The sequence below is a fragment of the Kogia breviceps genome, chromosome 8, assembly GCF_026419965.1.
Source record: "Kogia breviceps isolate mKogBre1 chromosome 8, mKogBre1 haplotype 1, whole genome shotgun sequence".
NCBI classification, from domain to species: Eukaryota; Metazoa; Chordata; class Mammalia; order Artiodactyla; family Physeteridae; genus Kogia; species Kogia breviceps.
Window position 1 is genome coordinate 89668163 of NC_081317.1, and position 22314 is coordinate 89690476.

The 22314-nt window shown below is 50.3% G+C and overlaps 1 protein-coding gene across 1 annotated transcript in view; it reads right to left on the bottom strand.

Annotated features, from left to right (window-relative positions):
- The window catches only part of PAX5 (paired box 5), a 182811-nt gene that overhangs the window by 40083 nt on the left and 120414 nt on the right, over positions 1 to 22314 (bottom strand). Inside the window, exon 8 of the mRNA XM_059073272.2 lies at positions 7698 to 7799. Within this exon, the coding sequence (XP_058929255.1) occupies positions 7698 to 7799 (102 nt within the window). The remainder of the gene's footprint in view (positions 1 to 7697; positions 7800 to 22314) is intronic.

The window sequence follows — 22314 nt, forward strand, 5'->3', positions numbered from 1 at the left end:
CAGCAGACCTAGCAGTCTCTCTCCTTCATTTCCTCAGCACATTCCTAGATTTTAGCTCTAAACACAGCATGCAGGGATGATTTTTTTACATCTGTCTCCCCAGCTGGACTGTGAGCTCCCTGAGGGCAGGGGCTGTGTCTGTAACACCACACCTAGCCCAGAACGGGCACCCAGTGTCTCTCCGGAGCTGTCTGAGAAGGAATGAATGGACAAATGAATGGCCACCTGCCATTTCATCCTAGCTGTGCCTGTCATTCCTTGGGGTCTACGTTCCTGGTGTGGCAGAGTGACTGGAGGCCACTAGAGGGCAGCAAAGAGTCAGGAACGAGCAACAGGTGTACACCCCGAGACCAGGGCAGGCTTGGAAAGGTGTGGAGGGAGCTTAGAAAGTGCCCAGGCCACAGGACCAGCAGGAGCCCTGGTCAGGGGGAAGTAAGACCTAAAAACAAAGGCCATTCATCCCCTAAGCCAACACTCTGATGCTTGGGCCAGGGGAGGCGCTTGGGGACAAAGCACTGATGCAGTCTCCTACCTGATGCTCCAGCCCCTCTGCCAAGTCCTCACTGGATTCTGCTGGCCCCTCCCAAGCCTGTCCATTCGCATACCTTCAGTTCTAATTTTGGAGAAGGGTCTCTATACAAGGCTGAAGAAGGTGTCCTTCTGACTCCCATCCACGGGTCCTGGCCATGCCTATGGAACTATGCAGAGTGTACTGTACCCCTGCTCTACAGGCTGAGCAAGACCCAGAGAGTGGAAATGGCGTGTCAGACCACACCGTGAGGCCCTGGCTGAGCTCGGCCAGAATCCAAGCTTCTGCCTCCCCGCCTGGTGCTGGGCCCCCCACCCCTCAAGCCTGCAGGCCTTTCACAGAGCGAGCAATGCTCAGTCAGGGAGGGGCTTGCTACAGACAGACAAAAGAAGACCTCCTCGCCTCCCCTCCAGACCTCAATACCCTTCCTACCTCACACGGCTGGTGCCTCAGTAACTGCAAACCTTCATTTCAAATGATCCTCAAAAACAGCAGGCAGGGCAGCTCAGAGAGGTCACAGAGCTCATGCACAGTCCCACAGCTAACCAGTGCTGAAGCCACACTCCTTCCATGGTACCCCTACTTCTCTTGGGACAATTCCGCGTCTCTCTCTGGGCAGATTTTGCCCCTGTGCTCCTGATCTGCTTCACCACCTGTCTGCAGAGCACCTCACCGGGATGTCTGCTTGGTCTCCAAAGTTGACGAGCTCAGATCCTAACCTTGATGGCCCCCGGCCTCCTCCTCAACCATCTCCCCTTCCTGTCAACCCCACTTACCCAGCTGGGCTGGCTGGGCCATGCTCCCACCCACGTGAACCCCCTCCAGTCACCGGCGGGACCCACTCTCAGCCCCCTGCCCCACCCTCTTCTTCAGATGGCCAAGGATACTCTGGTTACAGCCCAGCTCGTGGCCCTCTTTACCAGGACACCTTTCTCAAGTGGACCAACCCCAGGGGCCTCTCCATTTTCTCCAGGCCTGGCACTCAGAGTCTGCCCTACTCCTGCTTGGCAATGCTCTTGTTTGTGACTGGATTCTCCTCTAACTGGATCTCCCATTGATCCATGGGTCCCATGGGCTGTGGGCGTGGCTGGAGCGCTCTTGACCTGATGCCGGATTTAGGCCTGCCTGCTAGGCTTCTCCCCTTACCACCGCACTCAGCTCAGACCCCTGAATAAATGACAGCAATCATGAATAATAATAATAATAATTAATACTTACATTGCACTTAATATGTGCCAGGCAAAGTTCTAAGAGTTTTTACATTTATTACAGCCATCCCTCAGTATCTGCCAGGGATTGGTTCCAGGACCCCCTCGGATACCAAAATCCACAGATGCTCAAGTTTGTTCTACAAAATTATGTAACATATGCATATAACCTACACACATCCTCCTGTATACTTTAAATCATCTCTTGATGACTTGTAACACCTAATCCAATACAAGTGCTATGTAGATAGTTGCTGACACTATTCAAGTTTTGCTTTGTGGAACTTTCTGGAATTTTTTTCCAAGTATTTTCTATCCATGGTTGGTTGAACCCATGGATGCAGAACCCACAGATACAGAGAGCCAACTGTACATCATCTACATGTACATCTCATTCTTATTATCATCATCATTCCCATTTTATAGATGAGGAGGAAACTAGGGTCTAGAGAAGTTATGTAACTTGCCCCAAGTCACACAGCTAGTAAAAAGAAGGACGGTGACTCAAAACCAGGCAGTCTGGCTCCAGAGCCCATGCTCTTAACCACTCAGTATTCCTGCTTCACCACGTGGCTGCCAGTGTGGGCCGTCGGGCAGCCCAGCCTCCTTGGCTGCATTGTTCCAGCACTGGGCTGAGCTCTCCCTGGCAGCCCAGCCCTCATCACCACCACCACCCCTCTCCACCACCTTTTGTATCTCATCTACTGTTGCCTGAGTGCTACTATGGGCCAGGCACTCTGCCAGGAACCAGGGACACAGCGGCGAACAAAACAGACAGAACCCTGTGTGCTGTATAACCCTTCTGTACTGTATAGACCTGAGAGGAAACTGGATGAGGAAGGAGTAAACCACTAATTAAATCCCTTCCATTGTGCTTAGTATCACAAATTTAAAGAACAGGATGCTTTGAGAGGGGTGTGATGGGGTTCTGGTTCAGATGGTGTGGTGGGCAGGGTAACACTGCCATCCCCCAGAGATGTCTAAGGCCTAATCCCTGGAACCCAGGACCGTGTCAGGTTATATGGCAAAGGAGGAATTCAGGTTGCTAAGTAGCTGACCTGAAGATATGGAGAGTATCCTGGATTAGGCAGGTGAGGCCAATAAAACAACAAGGGTCTTTCTAACGGGAAGAGGGGGCCAGGAGAGAGCAAACCTGGAATATGGAGGCACGATCAAGACTCAGGCCAACGTGGGGCCCCAAAGCAAGGGATGCAGAGTATCTACAGGCTGGGAAAGGCAAGGAAACAATTCTCGCCTGGGGCCTCCAGAAGGCACACCTGGGCTTCAGTCCAGGGAGACCCATTTTGGATTCCCGACCTCCAGAACCGTAAGATGAGAAATTATCATTGTTTTAAGTCACCAGCTTGTGGTAACTCATCGCAGAAGCGAGGGGAAACTAACACATATTTGGTGATGGGGAAGGTCCCTCTGAGGAGGTGAAACCGCAGGGGTGAGAGGGAGCCAGGCAGGCTGGGCCATGCGGCGGCGGCAGCAGCAGAGGGGGCTGAGCGCGCTAAGCAGAGGAAACTGCCCGTGTGAGGGGAGCAGGTGCCGTCATTCCTCCCGCTGGAATCCGGGGCCCTGTGCCTGCCCGGACGGCCTCACTGGCCTCGGGGGTCTGCTCCACCCTCACCCTCACCTCCCACTTCTTCAAGAAAGCCATCAGTTGATCGAGCAATTTAACTGAATGGCATCTAGAAGTGATGTGCACCAATCCACGGTAAGTAGGGCGCCCAGGGCAGAGGAGCCTGCCAGGCTCCTTCTAGGGCCTCCCATCCAACAGCTGCTTGTCTGCTGCAGTCCAGGGAAGGCAAACACAACAGGATGTCCTGGCACTCTGGCCTGAAGCCCCCAAAGAGGAGTCCAGTAAAGCATACATGGGGGCGCCCAGGTTCGTCTCAAAGACAGTTGGTTACTTTGCTTCTTAGACTCACCGAAGCCAAAGGGCAGTGAACGCCCCTTTCTTTCCCCCAGCCTAGAATTTTTAAGAGTTTCAAATGCCATGTCAATATCCGTTAGGTTGTGCAAATATCTTCAGACGGGAATCAACTACTTATACTGCTCAAGACACTATGGAATCTTTGGTGCAAAACTTTTGGCATTTGATGAAGATAAAACCTGAAAACTGTCTCCACTCTGAGCTGATGTGCTGGACCGCACTTGCTTTAATCGACGAAGCAAAGGGCTACGTGGGGTTGGCAGAGCCACAGGAACTGAATCTACCAACGCTAGAGAAAACCAAGTAGTCCTGTTTTGCGGGTGTGAAAACACCCTGGAATCAGAAAGGGCGGACAACCCCTGATGGCGGAGTCAAATTCGAAATAAACAAGAGTCCAAGCCACCAAGCTGGCAGTATGGAAAAATGTACTATTTTTCCAGGCCCCAAAGTTCAACTGCCCAAGTGTTCCCTGGACATGATCCCTCCTCAACTTGTCCTAAAAGCAGACCTTATCCACGGAAGCCTCCTTTCTAAATGGAAGCGGGGGCAGCCAAATGTTTCCCAAAACCTAGGGTAGGAAAAACAGCTCAGAAGATTTCAGTTTCCCTCGGGATTCACTGCCAGGCGAGGAGGGAAGACTGTTCCATATAGCGAAACAGACCGTCACTGTGTAACAGCCTCAGCGATACAAAAGCAGGATAAACGATTCTCCTAAAACCTTGCTCAGCGCTGCCAACGTGCCCTTGGGGGTCTAGAAATGGTAACGCCTGCGGTCACAATTGAATGAATGCCTCCCAGATCGAGAAGCCCCAGGGGTTATGAATCAGAAATCTGAACAACTACAAAGTTGAAACCCTGAAACAGGTTGTGGTATATCCACATTCTAATCCCTAGAACCAGGGCACATTACGTATATGACCAAAAAAAGTGGGGGGAGGGGTCCTTGTAGATGTGATTAAGTCAAGGATCTTGAAATGGGAAGATAATCCCACATTATCTGGGTGGGCCCTAAATACAGTCACATGTATCCTTACAAGAGAGAGCTTGAGGGAGACTTGATACACACACACACACACACACACACACACACACACACACACACACACACACACACACACACACACACACACACACAAGTGATGTGAAGACGGGGCAGAGAGCTACAGATTGGAATGATGTAGCCACAAGCCAAGGAACACCAGGACCCTCAAGAAGGTAGCAGAGGAAAGGAATGGGTCTTTCCCTGGGGCCTCCAGAGCGAGTACAGCCCTGCCCACACCTTGATTTTGGCCCAGTGATACCGATTTCAGCCTTCTGGGCTCCAGGACTGTGAGAGAAATTTCTCTATTGCTTTAAGCCACCGAGTTTGTGCTGATTTGTTAAAGCAGCCACAGGAAACTCATATGCAGGTCAATGTTAATTTTCCCTCCCTCCCGCCCTCAGCCAACACTCACAAAAAAGTACCTATTCCGTGTTATGGGCTATGAGGGGTGCAGAGGACGACTAAGGCAGAGGCCTGGCCTCAGTGAGCTCACCTCCTGGTGGCAAAGCTAATTGGTCCACGTGGCATAACAAACAAATGTAAAGCATTGTCCCCAGGGCGGGGCTTCACCAGAGGCGTCAGGGGTGGTGATGCTTATGCTCAGCCCTGGAGGGTGAAGCTGGATCCCAACAGGCTGAGGCAGGAGGTGGTCTAAGCCAGAGACAGAGAATAAGGAGGGACGCTGACAGGTCTGAGAGGTCTGCTGGGGACCAGCAAGCGGTCAGGGAGGGGGACGGGCTGGGAGAGTTGGCCAGAAAGGCAAGTTTGAGGCCAGACTATGGTGATGCCTGAGTGACAGGCCCGGGACCTGCTCTGCTGAAAGGTGGGCCGTCTCTGCCGTGGGCCGTCTCTGCCGTGGGCCAATTCTGGACAGTTCCAGCAAAGACCATGCATGCGGGCCAGCACTGCCCCCATGAAGCCTTCCAAGAATGAGTTTGGAAATCATTTTGGAGACAGAGTCCCAGAGATGTGAGGCTGGTTTGGACATTGAGGAACAGGAACTGAGGACCTGCCTGCTGAGCGTGGAGTCCCAGCCCTGACGCCGGGTCTGGCACTGAATGAGTGCTGAGCTGCACGAGAAGAGAAAGCAGAGAGAGAAGGAAAAAGGGGAGGAGGGAGACGTGGGGCTCCCCTGCCAAAATGCTTGTCTTCCTTCCTCACTGTGCGCCCTCCCTCTCTGCAGAGTCCCAGGGGAACACACCACCCGGCTGGCCCCGTGGCTGCCCCTGTCCAGCTGCTGCCGGCAGGTTTGGTTAGACTGTACCCTTGTGCAGGCCTGTGATTCCTGCTGCCACTGTTAATGGGCATCGGTTCCCGCTGGGGGCTCTGCCAGGCCCCCAGCCGTTTGTATCCTGAGCCTGGTAATTAGAGCTGGAAGAATCCCAGGGGCTGGAGGGCAGGCTCTGTCTGGATAATCTTGGGAAAGTTCAGCTGCTCCTCTGAACTCGGCCTCTTTGGGGTTGGCAGCAGGGAGCCAGCAGGGCCAGCCGGGTGGCGTCTGCTTCACCTGCCAATGTGCTCTCGGGACAGGGCCCGGGGCTGCCGCCTCCCCCTCTGCTATCACTGAAAGCGTGCACTGACAGACTGAATGTACACGATGGCAGAGGACAGGAGTGCTGAACTGGAGGGCAGAAGACCCAGATTCAAGATCTCCCACCACCAAGCTCTGCAGCCTTGGGCAGTTCCCTAACTTCTCTGAGTCTCAGTCTCCTTCTGACCCTCGGGACCCCGCCCACCTCACAAGGTTGTAACACCAAAGGGCTCCTGGGCAAGCACTCTGCACTTGACAAAGGGCCCCACAGATGGGAGGGGCCGTTACCGGATAGGCAGGATCCATCTCCTAAGGCTGCCCTAACTTGCTGAGGGCTGAGAGATGAGTGGGGGTGGAGTAGGGGGCAGGAGGGCTTGTGTCCCACCGCCTCCGGTTGCCCTGAGCATGGTGTCTCCCTGTGCTCTGCCACGGCCCATCCTGGCGGCAGGAAAGGCAAAAGCTTTGCAGGTGTGAACCCGGCAGGCCTCCCCAGCGTTGGCAAGGCCCAGGGCAAGAGTACACACGGAGGCCATTTTCCACATGTCTCATATTTAAAAGTCATAAATCAAGCTAACAAGCCGTTAAATGAAATATGCTCTGTCCTCCTACCTTGTTAAATACATCTTCCTAATAACCTGGAAGGCCAGGAGCGAATTCAGAATTCTGGGACTCCTTGGCACCTGTGCTGGGCTCTGGCTGCGTGAGGAAAGCCCACCTGAGCTCTGGTCTGCCTTCCTTTCCCATGTCCAGCCCACTCATTCTCACCCCGGCCTCGAACACAGGTGTGGACACCCAGCCTTCACGTCCAAGCTCTATCCACACTGTCCACGAAGAGTCTGTCCTCAGGCCCTGGGGTGCATGTGTCTGTGACGTGAGCGGGGAGGAGGCTGGAAGAGGCTTAGGGCTGTTTGGGCAGGACCCCTGGGTGGGCTAGAAGGAGGGGTATGGGCACCAGATGGGCACATCCCCTTGGCCTGCACACTCCCCAGTCCACGGGTGGGGGGACACTGCCCCTGCAGTGTGGAGGAGGCTCCAGAGCAGGGGCCCTCCTGCCTGGTCTAAGGGTGGTTCACACTGGGTCATGGCTTCTAGTCGTGGCTCTGCCTCCTGCTTGATGGGTGACTTAGGCACGTCCCAGCCCCTCTCTGACCTTCAGCCAGGTCCCGTCCCACTCCGTGTTCAGGCTCCCTGTGTAGCCTGTGAGGGGTTTTTGAGCGACAGTCAAGGGCCCCCCCCCCTTCTCTGATGTTCTCCCAAGGTGCTGCCGCTGGCTGGCCCAGCCCCACTGCCAACCCAGCTGCAGAGAAAGAGGCCGAGAGTGCAGACCTCTGCCTCATTTATTCAGGTCCACTTCTCGGAAGCAGAGAGGTCATCTGGGCTGTTTGCGGGGATGCCCCTCGGAACCCCGAACGTCGCCTGCTACAGAGACGCAGACAGTGTAAACTCACCAGGCACCATCCCTGTCAGTGTCGGCGCTGAGTAGCTGCCCTGTCCGGCGGGGGGGACATGCGGAGGGTACCCGGGGAGGGTCGTGCTCGCCAAGTCGCGGCCTGAGGAATCAAAGCAACAAATCACAGGGTGAGCATCTCCACGGCCAGCTGCTCATGTCCACAGCTCCCTGGACATCTGCACATTTGTCACGTCTGGATGCTTAACACCAATGTGCCCCCAGTTCACGTGCATGTGCATGCACACATGCACACACGCTTACCCACCCCTCCAGCCGCCCAGGCTCCACTCAGCAGGAAGCAGGGATGGCTCTGCCACATCCCTGGGAAACTGGAGCTCTGAGCAGCTCTCCTTGCCCTCTACTCCCCAAGCAGGGCTTGGACTTCTCCATCCCACACCTTTTCTTCTGCTGTGCTGTCTGCACACGTCCCAACGCCACCCGCCTTCAAAGACCAGCTCAACTGCCTCCCTCCTCCCCTTCCTCGACAGTGGGCGGGGCTCTGCCTGCCTCAGACCCGTATCTGGTCCTCACTGAACTTTTCCTCTTTGGGCCTAGAGCTTGTCATTCATTCAGTGATGGTGCAGGAAGCACCTCCTGACACCAGACACTGCTGTTCTATACTCTGGGACATGGAGGTTACGGCCTCAGCCCTTGGGGGCAGACATCCAGTGGGCACATGTCCACCTCGTTGCAGGCTGTCAGCTCCTGAGGGCAGGGCAACACCTCGTTCAGCACCCAGAACACCTGCCTCCACCACAGGGCTTAGCACCTATAGTAGGTCTTCATGAATAAATGTGTGAATGAATGCAGCAGCCAAGTGGTCTGGGTTCCAGGCCGTGTGGAAGAAAACCCCAAAGTGGTAGAACTCTGTAAGGGAAGTGCCACTGAGGTTTGCCGCTCAGGAAAAGAGCGGGGCTACAGCTCTTCAAACATTGCCAGTTCACATGTATGTACCAAGGGGCTCACGCACAAGACCAACAATCCAGACCCTGGGAGATGGGACTGTTCAGTGATTACCTGCTGAGCTCTGAGGACGAGACCCTACCCTGGTGGGCGGAATTGGCAGTTGCCCCTAAAAGAAAGGTTTGCCCCTGCTGTCAGCCAACCTGGGAAATGGGTGGGACATCACGTGGTCTTGGGATGAGGGAGGGAGAGAGGGCAGAACCTTGACCTCTTCTGGATGTGGACACTGAGGACCGGGAAGGCCAGAAGAGGTCCAGCGGTGTGGGGGACCAGCCCCTGACCCCGCAGAGCCAGGCTGGCGCCCAGGAGCCTCCCCTAGGGCCCAGGGGATGCTGCCAGCAGGACACAGGTAGACGACTTGGAGCTCCAGCACCGCTAGCAGGTGGCCCAAGAGGAGGGACCATCTCTGACCAATGCCCCCCAGAGAATCCAAGGCAGCGTGTGGTGTGAGCCTATAAATGGCCCCCCATATGAAAGAACAGCCCTTCTCGTGCCAGTCACTCAAAGACTGTCCAGCCAGCGCCCAGAGGCTGCCTCATCTCACAGGTTCTGCTTGTCTTCCAGACCCTTACAGAGCACAAGGCAGCTGCTCGACAGCAGGCCCCCTGCCCCCTCCCTCTGCACAGCACTTCCCTGGCTTCGGACTGGGCGTCTGGCTTGTGACAAGCATGGATCATGTCTCTTCACACGTGGCGTTGCTGCAGCGCAGCAGGTGCCCCAAGGTTTACCTACCAGAGTCCTGATCGCCCCCCCAAACTGCACGTGACTCCCCATGAGAGCTGAGATCAGACAGAAGAGTGGGGTTGACAGAACTGACCACACCTACATGGTGATTTCAAGAGGCCTGCCCCCACCCCGCCCCCCCACATCCCCTCCCTCTTCTGACACAGCCACCACAGCCCTCCTCCATGGCAGCTCCTTTCTGCACAGAATCTAAGCTCCAGGATCAAGTCTTTGTACCCCAAGGCTGGAATGGCAGGGGCCTACAAACGTTTAAGTGAATGAAAGGCGTGGCCCTGCTAGAGAAGCAGGAACTCTCTGGAGGCCGTAATACTCCCCTCCCTCTGGGGTCAAGGGCTCGCAGAGCTCTTCTTGACCAACTCCTGTGCCATTTTGCAGATGGAAAAACCGAGACCCACGGCAGGGAGAGGGGAGCAACTGGCCCAGGTACGTCTGTCCATGTTTCCTAACATCAGCCCAGGAGCCACCTCTATCTTAAGCAGCATCCTGTTGGGGGAGCACCCAGGTCCCACACAATCTTCTCCACACTTGCTACAGAGATTTGGTGACCCAAGGGCCACTGAAAAGATGTCTCAGGAAGCAGAGTGAGCACAAGTGTCAGAATACTCGGTGCAAGATCGTGGTGCCAGGGGCCAGACTGTGAAACGTGTAGAGAGGGCGCAGGCTGGGGCTGTTCTAATGGGTCGGCTTCCCTACCAACCCGTGGAGCACCCACTCGGCCCGGGCCCCAGACTCAAGCCACAAACACCCTGATGACAACAACAAACCACAAACGCTTACATAGAAATTGGAAACACCAGGCTCTGTTCTCAGTCTTTTTTTTTTTTCTTTTTTTTGTAGTACGTGGGCCTCTCACTGCTGTGGCCTCTCCCATTGCGGAGCACAGGCTCCGGACGCGCAGGCTCAGTGGCCATGGCTCACGGGCCCAGCCGCTCCGCGGCATGTGGGATCCTCCCGGACCGGGGCACGAACCCGTGTCCCCTGCATCGGCAGGTGGACTCCCAACCACTGCGCCACCAGGGAAGCCCTGTTCTCAGTCTTTTAAATCATTAAGTCATTTAACCCTCAACAACCCTATGAGGTAAGGTACCAGTACTTTCCCCACTTTATAGGATAATGAGATGGAGAAAGGTCAAGTAATTTGTCCAAGGTGCACAGTAAGGGCCAGGGTCTGAACCCAAGCAATCCAGTGGCAAAGACCATGTGTTTAGCCAGTCCACTCCACTGCCTTGCACAGGTACCTGGCTGTGCCTCTGTCCACCTGACTCTCAGCTGGGACAGCAGGCTGAGCCCTGCCTTCAGGCCACAGTGTCACCATGGTTTACTGGCTCCTTCATGCAGAAGGAAATTCAACTACACAGTTTTTGTGATTATATGTGTTGAGGTGGGAGCCAGGACCACATCAGCAGGAAGCCAGATCTGCCTTCTGAAAGATGCAGGCATTATCCTGATAGGAGGCTGCCTGGTGCAGGGGGCTCCTGGGGCCAAGCCCCACAAGGTCCACACCCCACCTGTCTGCCTGAGATGGATAAGAGGCTCCTGAGAAGGGAAGGGACTTGCCCACGACACTCTACTGATTTGAGGTAAGGCTGGGACTGGAATCCAGCTCTCCTGTCTCCTGGGATTTGGTTCTTTCTTCAACAGGGGCTGTTCTTTTGGTCACATCTGAACCTCAACGGTTTCTACCACTGTTACATATGCTTTAAAACCCTGATCCCAAAAGCAGAAATGCAGTGCCTCACCAAAGTACTCAACTCAGGAAGCTAGATAAAAGAGCAATAAAATGAACCTAAGGAAAGGAGGAGGAAGGAATCGATAAAGAAAAGCAGAAAACAATGAATTAGGAACCAGAAAAGCAGACACAATAATAAATATACACAATAATAAATACAACCAAGAGTTGTTTTTTGAAAAGACCAATAAGATAGACAAACCTAGGGCAAGATTCAAAAAAGAAGACACAAATATCAAGATAAGGAATGAGGGGAAGATGCAACCAGAGATATGGAAGAGATGCTATTTTAAAAACATAAGAAAATGCGTGGATGCTCTATGCTATTAAATGTGGAAATCTTGTCAAAAGGCACAACAGTCTAGGAAAACATGAATTAGCAAAACTAACTCAAGAAGAGGTAGAAAATATGAACAGCCCAATCGTCTTAGAAAAAATAGAAAAAATTGTTTAAAATTATTTTTAAAAATAAGGTGCCTCACCCATTTAGCTTCTTGGGCAAGTTTGTATTTGTTTTTGGCAAGTTCTTTTAAACCTTCAAGGAACACATACTTCTATTATTAAGCTGATCCGGGATACATAAAACTAAGAAAATCTTCATTTTGCCAAGCTAGCAAAATGATCCTGATTTAAAAATTGAACAAAGGTGCACAGAAATGAAAATTAATGGCTAGTCTCACAATTTATTAATATACATGCAAAAAACCCCTACTATCTCACTGATGAAGCAACATATAGAGACAATAGTACACCATGACCAAGTAAGGTTTATTCCAGGTATGCCAGGGTGCTTCAATATTAAAGCATTCACTGGGAATTCATATTAATATATCAAAAGAGGAAAACCATAAGATTATATCAAAGCTGTGGAAAAGGCATTGGCTAAAATTAAAGAACACTTACAGCTCGATAATAAAAAGACAAACAACTTAGTGTAAAAATGGGCAAAGGATCTGAATACACATTCATCTAAAGAAGATATACAGGGTTTCCCTGGTGGTGCAGTGGTTGCGAGTCCACCTGACGATGCAGGGGACACGGGTTCGTGCCCTGGTCCGGGAATATCCCACATGCTGCGGAGCGGCTGGGCCCGTGAGCCATGGCCGCTGAGCCTGTGCTCCGCAACAGGAGAGGCCACAACAGTGAGAGGCCCGCGTACCGCAAAAAAAATAAATAAAATTAAAAAAATAAAAAATAAAAAAATAAAGAAGATATACAAAAATGCCAATTCACTATCAGGGAAATGCAAATCAAAACCATAATGAAACACCACTTCATACCCATTAGAATGGCTATAATCAAAAAGACAGATTTTGACAGCATTGGGAAAGATGTGGAAAATTGGAACCCTTATACACTGCTGGTGGGAATATAAAATGGTGCAGCCACTTTAGAAAAGTCTGGAAGTTCCTCAAAAAGTTAAACATAGAGTTACCATGTGACCCAGTAATTCACTCCAAGAGAAACAAAAACATATATCCACACAAAACATTTACATGTATGCTTAAAGCAGCATTATTCATAGTAGGCAAAAAGTGGAAACAATTTGAATATCCATCAACTGATGAATGGATAAAGAAAATATGGTGTATCCATACAATGGAATATTTGGCAGTAAAAAGGAATGGAGTACTGATACATGCTACAACATGGATGAACTTGAAATCATTATGCTAAGTGAAAGAAGCCAGCCACAAAAGACTACATATTATATGATTCTATTAATATAAAATGTCCAGAATAGGCAAATCTATGGAGACAAAAAGTAGATTAGTGGTTGCCTTGGTCTGGGGGTGGAAAATAGGGGGAAGGGAGGAACTGCTAATGGATATGAGGTCTTTTTTTGCGGGGGATGCAATGTTCTAAAATTGGTCATGGTGATGGTTGCATGACTTTGTGAGTGCACTAAAAATCATTGAATTGTACACCTCATATGGGTGCATTGTATGGTATGTGAAGTATATCTCAATAGCACTGTTATTTTTTATTCCTGCTATCTATCATCCCATCATCTTGAAAAAGAAAAAGTCATTTGACACCAAAAATGTAGGAAGGACATAATATTAACTGTTTCTGAAACCAAATAAAATTACCTTTAAGGAAAAAATATACAATAAAAGAAAAGATTGATAAATTGGATTACCTAATAAAACAGACCACAAACCTCTTGCCTGGTAAAAACAAAGTAAGCAAAGTCAAATGATAAATGGCGGACTGGAAGAAATTATTTGCAGCATATACCATAGATAAACGGCTACTATCCCGATATATCAAGAGCACATGGAATCAAAGGGAAAACAACAAAAGTCCTGTAGAAAAATGGGCAAAATTTGTGAACATAAAACTCACTCCCCCCAAAAATATATATATATGTAAAATGACAAACAAATTGAAAAGATGTTCAGTTTACTCATAATACTAGAAATGCAAATTAAATGCAAGATTGTACAACCCCATGTGGAGGGGGATTTGGCAACATCTAACAAAACTGCACAAGCGTTTACCCTTCCAACAAGCAATCTCACTTCTAGGGATTTACCCTGAACATACATACGCCTTCAGCAATACCCAAATGCATACACACGGGTTAGTCACTGCAGCACTATTTGTAACTACAAAGTACTGGAAACAATCTAAAGGCCCAAGCCTAGAGAACCGGGTGAATAAACTGTGGTGTGCACACACACTGGGGTAAGTGCAGCTGTGCAAAAGAACGAGGAGCCGGAGGGCTGCGCCTGGCATGGGTGATGGAAGCCAGGAACTGAACCCTGGTCTCCCCACGCCTTTGCAGCAGGTTGCTGTCCTCCACACAATCCCAGGTCAGAACCCTTAGGGAACTTCAAGTTCAGGTTCCAAATGACTAACTTTGGAAAACCACGGAGGGACGATGGTAGGGAAAGGACAAAAGTAGACTCTTGGCCCTGGAGGTGCGTGAGTTTGGAATGCTCAAAATACAAACGAGTGAAGGGGAGAGGGCGCAGGGCTGGCTTAGCCACAGCTGACACTGGTGGAAGTGGCCTCTGGAGGCCAGACCCATCCCGAGGGAGGAGACGCTCAAGCCAGTGCAGAGGGTGTCAGGCTCCAGGGGGCACGAAGCCACCTGCTCAACTTTCATACAGGCCCCCAGTTGCCTCCAGAGCCAAATCTGGACTCCTGGGACTGGCAGGGGGCGTGGAATTTGGAATCACACAGGTCTGGGTGCACCACCACTTCCCAGCTGTGTGACCTTTGGCAAGTAATACAATCATCTGAGCTTCAGTCTTCCTTTTGTAATCGGAAAAAGAGTGTATTTATTGGGAGCAAAACAATGTGGTGCTTGCTGTGACAGTATTAAAACATGCCCACAAAACATGTCTTCTTTTTTTTTTTTTTTTTTTTTTTTGCGGTACGTGGGCCTCTCACTGTTGTGGCCTCTCCCGTTGCGGAGCACAGGCTCCATGGCCATGGATCACGGGCCCAGCCGCTCCGTGGTATGTGGGATCCTCCCGGACCGGGGCACGAACCTGTGTCCCCTGCATCAGCAGACGGATTCTCAACCACTGCGCCACCAGGGAAGCCCCCAAAACATGTCTTCTTTGCTAACCTTCTCATAGAGGGAAGGGGTCTATGTCCCCTTGCCTTGAATCTGGGCCACTTTGGTGACTAGTCAACCAACAGAGCAACAACTTCCTTAGAGGTTCCTCTGAGCCAGGCCCTGGGCCATTACTTCACATGCCTTATCTCAGTCAACACTCACAACAACCCCAGAACGTGGGTGCTATTATTTTCCCCACTCTACAGATGAGGAAATGAAGGCCTCAAGCAGTTGATGTGCCCAAGGTCGTACAGCTGATAATCCTGATCGCTAACTTTTTTGCAGCACTTACTATATGCCAGGCACTGTTCTAACACTAGGCAGCATTCCAAACACTGTTCACTGTGTTTTGTAGATATTAACCCATTAGATCCTCAGAAACTCTGTAAGGTAAGTCCTACTATTATCCCCATTTTACAGATGTGGAACTAAAACACAGAGAGGTTAGGTACCTGCCCAAGGTCTCACAGCTAGTAAGAAATGGAGCCATATCCAAATTTAGGCATTCTGGCACCAGATTCCTCACACTCCCCCAGTGTACTGGGCACTTGTCCTTTTCCTGCCCGTAAACTGGAGGTCCCCAGACAGCAAGAGCTGCTCACATCCCTCCCTTCCCTGCACTGGCTGGGCACACAGTAGGTGTCCAGAAAACATCTGCCAAGGAGAAATTAATCAAAAGACATTGGTTCTCCCGTCTGAAAGAAACTTTGGTTCCCATCTCATCAACATCTCAGAAAGCCCTTCATCATGAACTCCACAAGATAACTAGGCCTGATTTATCTGTTTTTTTGCTTGGATGCAACTTTTTCTTTTTCATACAGGCCATTTCTAGGTAGGCTCTCTCTATGTACACTAATGGGGGGAAATCTGAATCCAATTAACTTCAAATTTAGCTCATAATGAACTTATCTCATTTTGCTACCAGCTCCATTCTCATCGTGTGGCAGTAATTAACCACTGGGGGTTGTCACTCCCAGACACATGACATGGAGATCCTCCCATCCCCTCACTTCAAACCCTTACAGAATTCATTACCCTGACAGTGTGCAAACCCTTCATTTTGAATACCGCAGGACACCAACCAAACTCCCCCTCTATCTGCCTGACTGTGTGTGTGAGCGAGAGAAAGAAGAAAGCGAGCCACTGAGAAGGCATGAATTATTGTGAACAAGATGGGAGCAGGATGCTGGTGATGGTTCAATGGCCAGAGAGGGTCTGCCAGCCTTGGCAGCCCTGGGTTGGAGGTTCTGCCCAGAGGAGGGAGTCTCCACCCACAAAGCCCAAGCTCTAAGGGAATATGGCGGAGCTCGCTGGGGAAGGCTAAGTCCCTTCCAAACTGGCGATCATATCCACTGGGGACTCTTAATGCCCAGGAAGCCTGCACACCCGAGGCCGGGGCAATGGTGACTTGCTGTGTGACCTCAGGTAAGTTCTACCACCTCTCTGGGCCTTAGTTTTCCCATCAGAACACTCAAGCAGTGGGAACAGATGGCCTCTGAGGGTTTTTTCTGCTCCAACATTCTACAGGTCAGAGGCCTCATTTTACCCCTGTGTTGTTGGAAATGGAGGTAGGGCCAGCTACTATAGAGATGGAAGTTCCTTCCCACCTAGCCTCAGCACTCCTGCCTAAAGCATCATGTACCCTGGGGCCCCTGGATTAAAACCTAGTGAAAGGAGGGTGAGCATCAGTCTTGTTTCTGTCTTCAGGAAAGGAACTTATGGCAGTAGAGGGGGTCTGTCGACCTGCACTTTTCTGCCATGGCCCCCTCACCAAATGTCCACAAGGGCGACCAGGCACCTGGCCCGGAAAAAGCAGCTCCTACTCGGCTGTGGCTAGTTTTCAGAAGAAGCTGGTTTCATTTCATTTGGGAATCGCCTGTCTACGTGAATGTTGACTCAAATCCAGTTTCTAAAATGTACACTGAGGGCCAAAGAAAACTTATCCGAAGCCCATGTTTAGCCCTCAGACGGCCAATTCTCAACCTTTCCTATCCTCAAAGCTCTCAAATCCTGTCTGAACCTCCCCACACCATCACCTCCACCAGCTTCACCAGCTGTCAGGCCTTTTAAGGACATGAGCCCTGCCTGGGTGTCCAGGTAACTACGAAAGAGTAACCACCGTGCAGGGCAGAACAGGCCAGGCGATGGAGGAAAAGCACTGCAGGAGGCGACTGCTGAGAAACTGGGGCACGACCACAGCCAGCTCCCTGGCGCCATCCTAACCTCCTGCCATCTTCCTTGTTTCGGGGTGGGGACGGGGGACAGCCGCAGCCTCCCAGCCACGCCAGCTTCCAAGACACCCGTTCTCCCTCAAGCCCAGTCAGTCCCCAAGCCCCTCCTGACTCTCCATTGCCTCGGTGCCCTCTCCTCCCTGGCCCGACCTGCCAGGTCGGACTGTTCTTCCCTTCACTCTGTTTCCTGGCAACCTCCCCTCAGCCCCCTGCCCTGTCCCTGCCCTACCGTCTGTCTGGATGGCCTGTCAAGGCTGCTCTTCCAGAGCCCCGGCATCCGGCCACCAAACTGCTCGGCTCACCATGAAGGACAGCTTGGAATCGCGCAGGAACTCAGTGAGGGCTCCGAAGCCAACGCTTCTGATTCTATCTTGGTTCAATAATTTAACAAGAACTGCAGACACTTCTACTTCTACGACATTTTCTCAGAAAACACTTCCCCAGAGTCACAGAACCATGAGAAAGCCTTTTGCACGTTAAGAAACATTATGAAAACTTAAAAAGAAAAGGTCATAAAGGTGGGAAGTATAGCCTTTCAATGTCACGGGGCATTATTTAACGGGCACACCCAAGGATCATACTTCTAAGAGAATATACCTGTGTTTGATGGTTCTTTACGGTTTGATTAGAGCCTAGAAACAGGGAAGTTACACATTAATGTGTAGATTTCTATCAAGTAGAAAAGATAACCCCAAAGGTTTGGGTTTATTGCCCTGTAGGGCATTAACCAATTTTGTATCTAATCTAGCAATTTTATTCCAACATTTTAAAAAAATGCCTTTCTCCATGGACAATATAAACCCTGTTCCTCAAATGTTCTTGGAACGACTTTTATCTTTTTATAGGTTCGCTCATTAATACGAGTTGAGTAAAATCTTCATGTGTTCATTCTATATTTATACATGAACTATGTTCTTAATTTTTAAAAAATTATACTTTGACACTAGTTATAGGAAAAAGCCAACAAACCCTGAGTGAGATGAGTTGAAGATTTTCAACCAACACCAAAGCAGGTGACAGTAAACAATTGCCACCATAAGAGAGGGAGAGAGGAACAACCCAACACCCAGGATCTGGGAAGGGGATTAATCCTGCTGCACAAACCCCCGGCGTGTGTGTACACGAAGTGCGTATGCCACCAGGCTCGTTCTTTCCAGCTGGCGTTTGAAATGTGTGACAGTTCGAACAGGGGCTGCTCCGGAGTCTCCCTTTGTTCAGACCTGCCACAAGCAAAGGGTGTGTGAGCTGGGGAGTGCAGGGGGAGTGTTTCACCTAGCGGGGGGGGGGGGCTGGCAACGAGGGAGAAGCCCAATTGCTGCACACAATGGACGTGCTAATTGCAGACGGGCCTATCCAGTCATTAAAGCAGACCTGGCTGGCTCCTAATGACAGGTTTATCAGCCATTAGTTTAGGTGGTGTTATTTACTTAGAAAGAATAACCCTCAATTTCTTTACCCCAAATTACTTAATCCCCACTTTCAACGAATTCTGACTAGCCCTCCTCTAGTTGCCCTGGCTAAAGATCTAATCTGGATTTGTCCAGCAGGGAAGACAATTCTGAGAATTCATTCATCAGGGCTCTGTTTACTTTGCAGCCTCAAGCCTCCCCATTCCTTCATTCCAACCGAACTCATCTACTCCCCTGGAATCACTGGGAAACTTCCCGACTCCAACAACTGTGTTTCAATTTCAAGAAAATGTTTGAATTTCATCTGCCTGGCATTTTAGAGCAGATACTGGGGCTCAGTCAATATTTCTATGTACATTTATGACGTGATCTTCCTCAACTAGCAACTGTTGATCCAACGTAATAAACCAACAAAGGCGGGGTTCTAGTGAGCAAGACTGCCAAGTGGCTCTGCCATGCTCATGGTTCCGGGTATCCCTGCCAGGACAGGTGCTGCTCCAGGGAGAGACAGAAGCCAGTATTTACAGCAAGAGGACAGCAAGGGCCACTGTGGGCTAGCTCAGATCTTCACTCACTCATTCATTCATGCATTATCTGATCCCTACTGAGTTCTAGCACCAGAGGACCTGGAGATGATAGTAAGAGTAATAATAATAATAATAATATCCACAACAATAACAATGATTGTTTATTCAGCTCTTACCATGCGTCAGGCACCATTCGAAGTGCTTGTGTATATGATCTCATTTAAGTGTCACAGCCACCCTGGGAGATATAAACCTTTATAATCCCTAATTTGCAGATAAGATGGTGGCACTTGAAGGCAAACTGAGGCCAACTGATGCCAGAGTCCATACCTTTACCACGCCCCTCCCCTCATTATTCTTCTTCAATAGGTGAATTGCAAAAAACAAAACACACCTCCTTTTGACCTGCAATTCTACTTCTAGGACTTTACCTACTGAAACACACAGAAAAGTACACCAAGATTTACATTTAATGGGAAGGAAGGAGGGACGGTAGGGAGGAAGGGAGACAATCCAAGTGTCTATCATAATGGCTGGATTAAATAAATTATGATACTCCCCTGTGATGGAATATTGCACACTTCTGAAAAACAACGAGGCAGATTTGAGTGTGCGGACTGTGGAAGGAGCTCCAATATACATTATTGGGTGAATAAAGCAAAGTGTAGAAGATCACTGTGCACAGTGTGATTTTATTTGTGCCAGTAAAAAGTGGATAAATCTACCTGCTGATAGATGCATAAAAATGTTACTGAAAGTATACACAAGACACGGTTAACTTTGGGGTGAGGGATGGGAGGGCTGAGACTGGGGAAAGGAGAACTATTTTTCATTTTATATTTTTCTGTATGGTTTAAATATTTAACCACATGCATGTATTACTTCTTATTCAAAATTAACTTTCTGATTTAAAATTAACTTTTTCTTAAGAATCAGACACTGTCTGTGCCCCAAGGGGCTCACTGACAGTCTTGAAGGGGAGGTAATAATGAATCTAGGATGCACAAAGGGCACACTCCCCCACCTCCCCCCTGCTCCCACCTCAGCAGCTCCTGGGCCAGAGCTGTCATGGCGGGAACTCCTTGCTTTCAAGGACAGCATCATGATGCCAGGAGCATCTTGGCCAAGTCACACAGCCACAGTTTATGGTCCCACCAGGCCTCCCCCACGCCAACACCCAGCCCTGCAGGGATAGAAAATGCAGCGATGTCCCGCCCATCTGAAATGTGCCATCAGGGAACCTCAGTCCTGACAATCTGGCTGTGAGTAGCCAAAAGGTGGGGGCACAAAGTCTGTCCCTAGAGCCCCCCTGGGCACCAGCCCTGGCAGGCCAAGTCCTCATCTGTACACAGTTCCAACGAGCTCAGTGGCTTGGTTTCCCAGCTGCCAGCAGATTGAAAACAGCAAAATAAGAAGAGGGAGAGAGACATATAGAGCAAGGCAAACTGATGTTAGGAGAAGTGACAGGTGAGCAGCAAGGATGGAGATGGGAAAACAATATAATCCGACATAAGAAGCGCAAACCTCAGTAGTCTGGGGTGCTAGGCGGAGGGCAAGCTGCCTGCTTACAGACCTCCAGAGCCTTCGCCGCCGCAGCGGTCGAGGTTCAAGGATGCTGGTTCACGGAGATGAACCTGGGTGCTGTCATTGGAGGAGGGTGAACTTCTGTCTCTCCAGCATAATTATGTGCATCTCTTATCTGAGAAACTGATATGACAAACTAATGTTTTGAAAGTTGGCTTGGGACCTATATAATCATAAGTAGCAGATGGAGAAAAGCCCAATTGTCCATCTCAGTCCAGGATGGGTCCTTAGAGAACCCTTGTATGGTGCATGGCAATGGAAAAGACCACCAGGAGATTCGATTGCTGATGGAAACCCTCCTCACCTCCACTCCTGGTTATGGTATGCACCCACCCAAGCTGGCTGGAGGATATTGAAAATGTATTCTTGCCTCCCAATGTCTCGGAACCATGGAGTCCCATGGCTGGACTGAAACTTGGAGGTGTCCCAGTCCCCCCGCTTCCCTGACTCAGGGCTAACAATATTCTCATCATGTTTACCCACCCCAGGCTGCTAATGCAGAACACACTTCCCAAATCTAATGGTTGGGAGTCTCTTCCTTCCCAAGAATTGGTTTATACATAAACTAGATGATTACTAGATGGAAAGTGGAATGAATAAATGAATACACAGAAAGCAACGAGTTCCCCTGAGGTGACCTTCTCCAGATTGGGGGACCTTAAATCTTTGTAAAAGGGCACAGTGTGGCATGGTAATTAGGGACTAAGGCCACAGCCTGGCAGTCTCAATTCAGACCCTGGGTCCACCCTTGTTGGCTGTGTGATCTTGAGCAAGTTGCTTAGCCTCTCTGTGGCCGTTGTCTCATCTATACACGAAGCTCTGCCTCATCATGTTGTTGCGTGGATTAAGTTAACAAATGCATGTAAAGCCCCCAGCACAGGGCCCAGCACAGAGCAAACACTCAATAGTGCCACCATAGCTCCATAGCTCACCCGAGAGCACAGCCAGATCAGTCTTTGAAAGTGTGGCTCTGCTCTCCTCAAGCCATTGTCAGAACCTGCAATGGCTCCCCACTGCCAACCCAGCAAAGACCACACCATTAGCTAAAAACATGAGCCCACCCGGAGCCCAAATCCCAGTCCTGACTCCTACCTGCTGTGTGACCTTGGGCGAGTGATCCAGCCTCCCTTTCCTCACTTGTTTAAGGAAGCAGGAAGGCTCGGCAACAGTTCCTCCCTGGTTGGGTGACTGTGTGTGAGGCGAGTGCCTGGCTCAAGCCCCTCACTGCCCACTCCCTACTGCCCTTTCGGGCCGCCTGTCTTCCTTTGTGCCCCATAAATCATTTGAAGAACGAAATGTGGAAGACAGTAAGTGAAGAAGGAAGCCATACTCTACACGAAGGTGGAAAGTCTCAGAAAGCTCACCCACCCACTGCTGGATGTCCCCACTGTGCAGTTGAATTCACCTATGATGGCTGGAGCTCTGCTGAGCTCTATCTGCCAGGTACTCTTCTACGTGCTTTATGCGCCTTGTCTCATTTAATCATCAAAACAATCCTACAAGGTAGAAGTTATTATTGCTGTTGCTGATACTGAGAGGATGAGCCTAGCGGTTAAGCGCACCAGCTCTGGGAGCATACTACTGGATTCAAATCCCAGCTCTGCTCCTGACGAGTTGTTTTGTAATCTTGGGCAAGATTTCACCTCAGTTTCCTCATCTATAAAATGGGGCTGATAATAACACCACCTCCTTAGAGTGTTTAAAAGGATGAAAGAGGCGCTTCCCTGGTGGTGCAGTGGTTAAGAGTCTGTCTGTCAATGCAGGGGACATGGGTTTGAGCCCTGGTCCAGGAAGATCCCACATGCCACGGAGCAACTAAGCCCGTGCACCACAACTACTGAGCCTGCGCTCTAG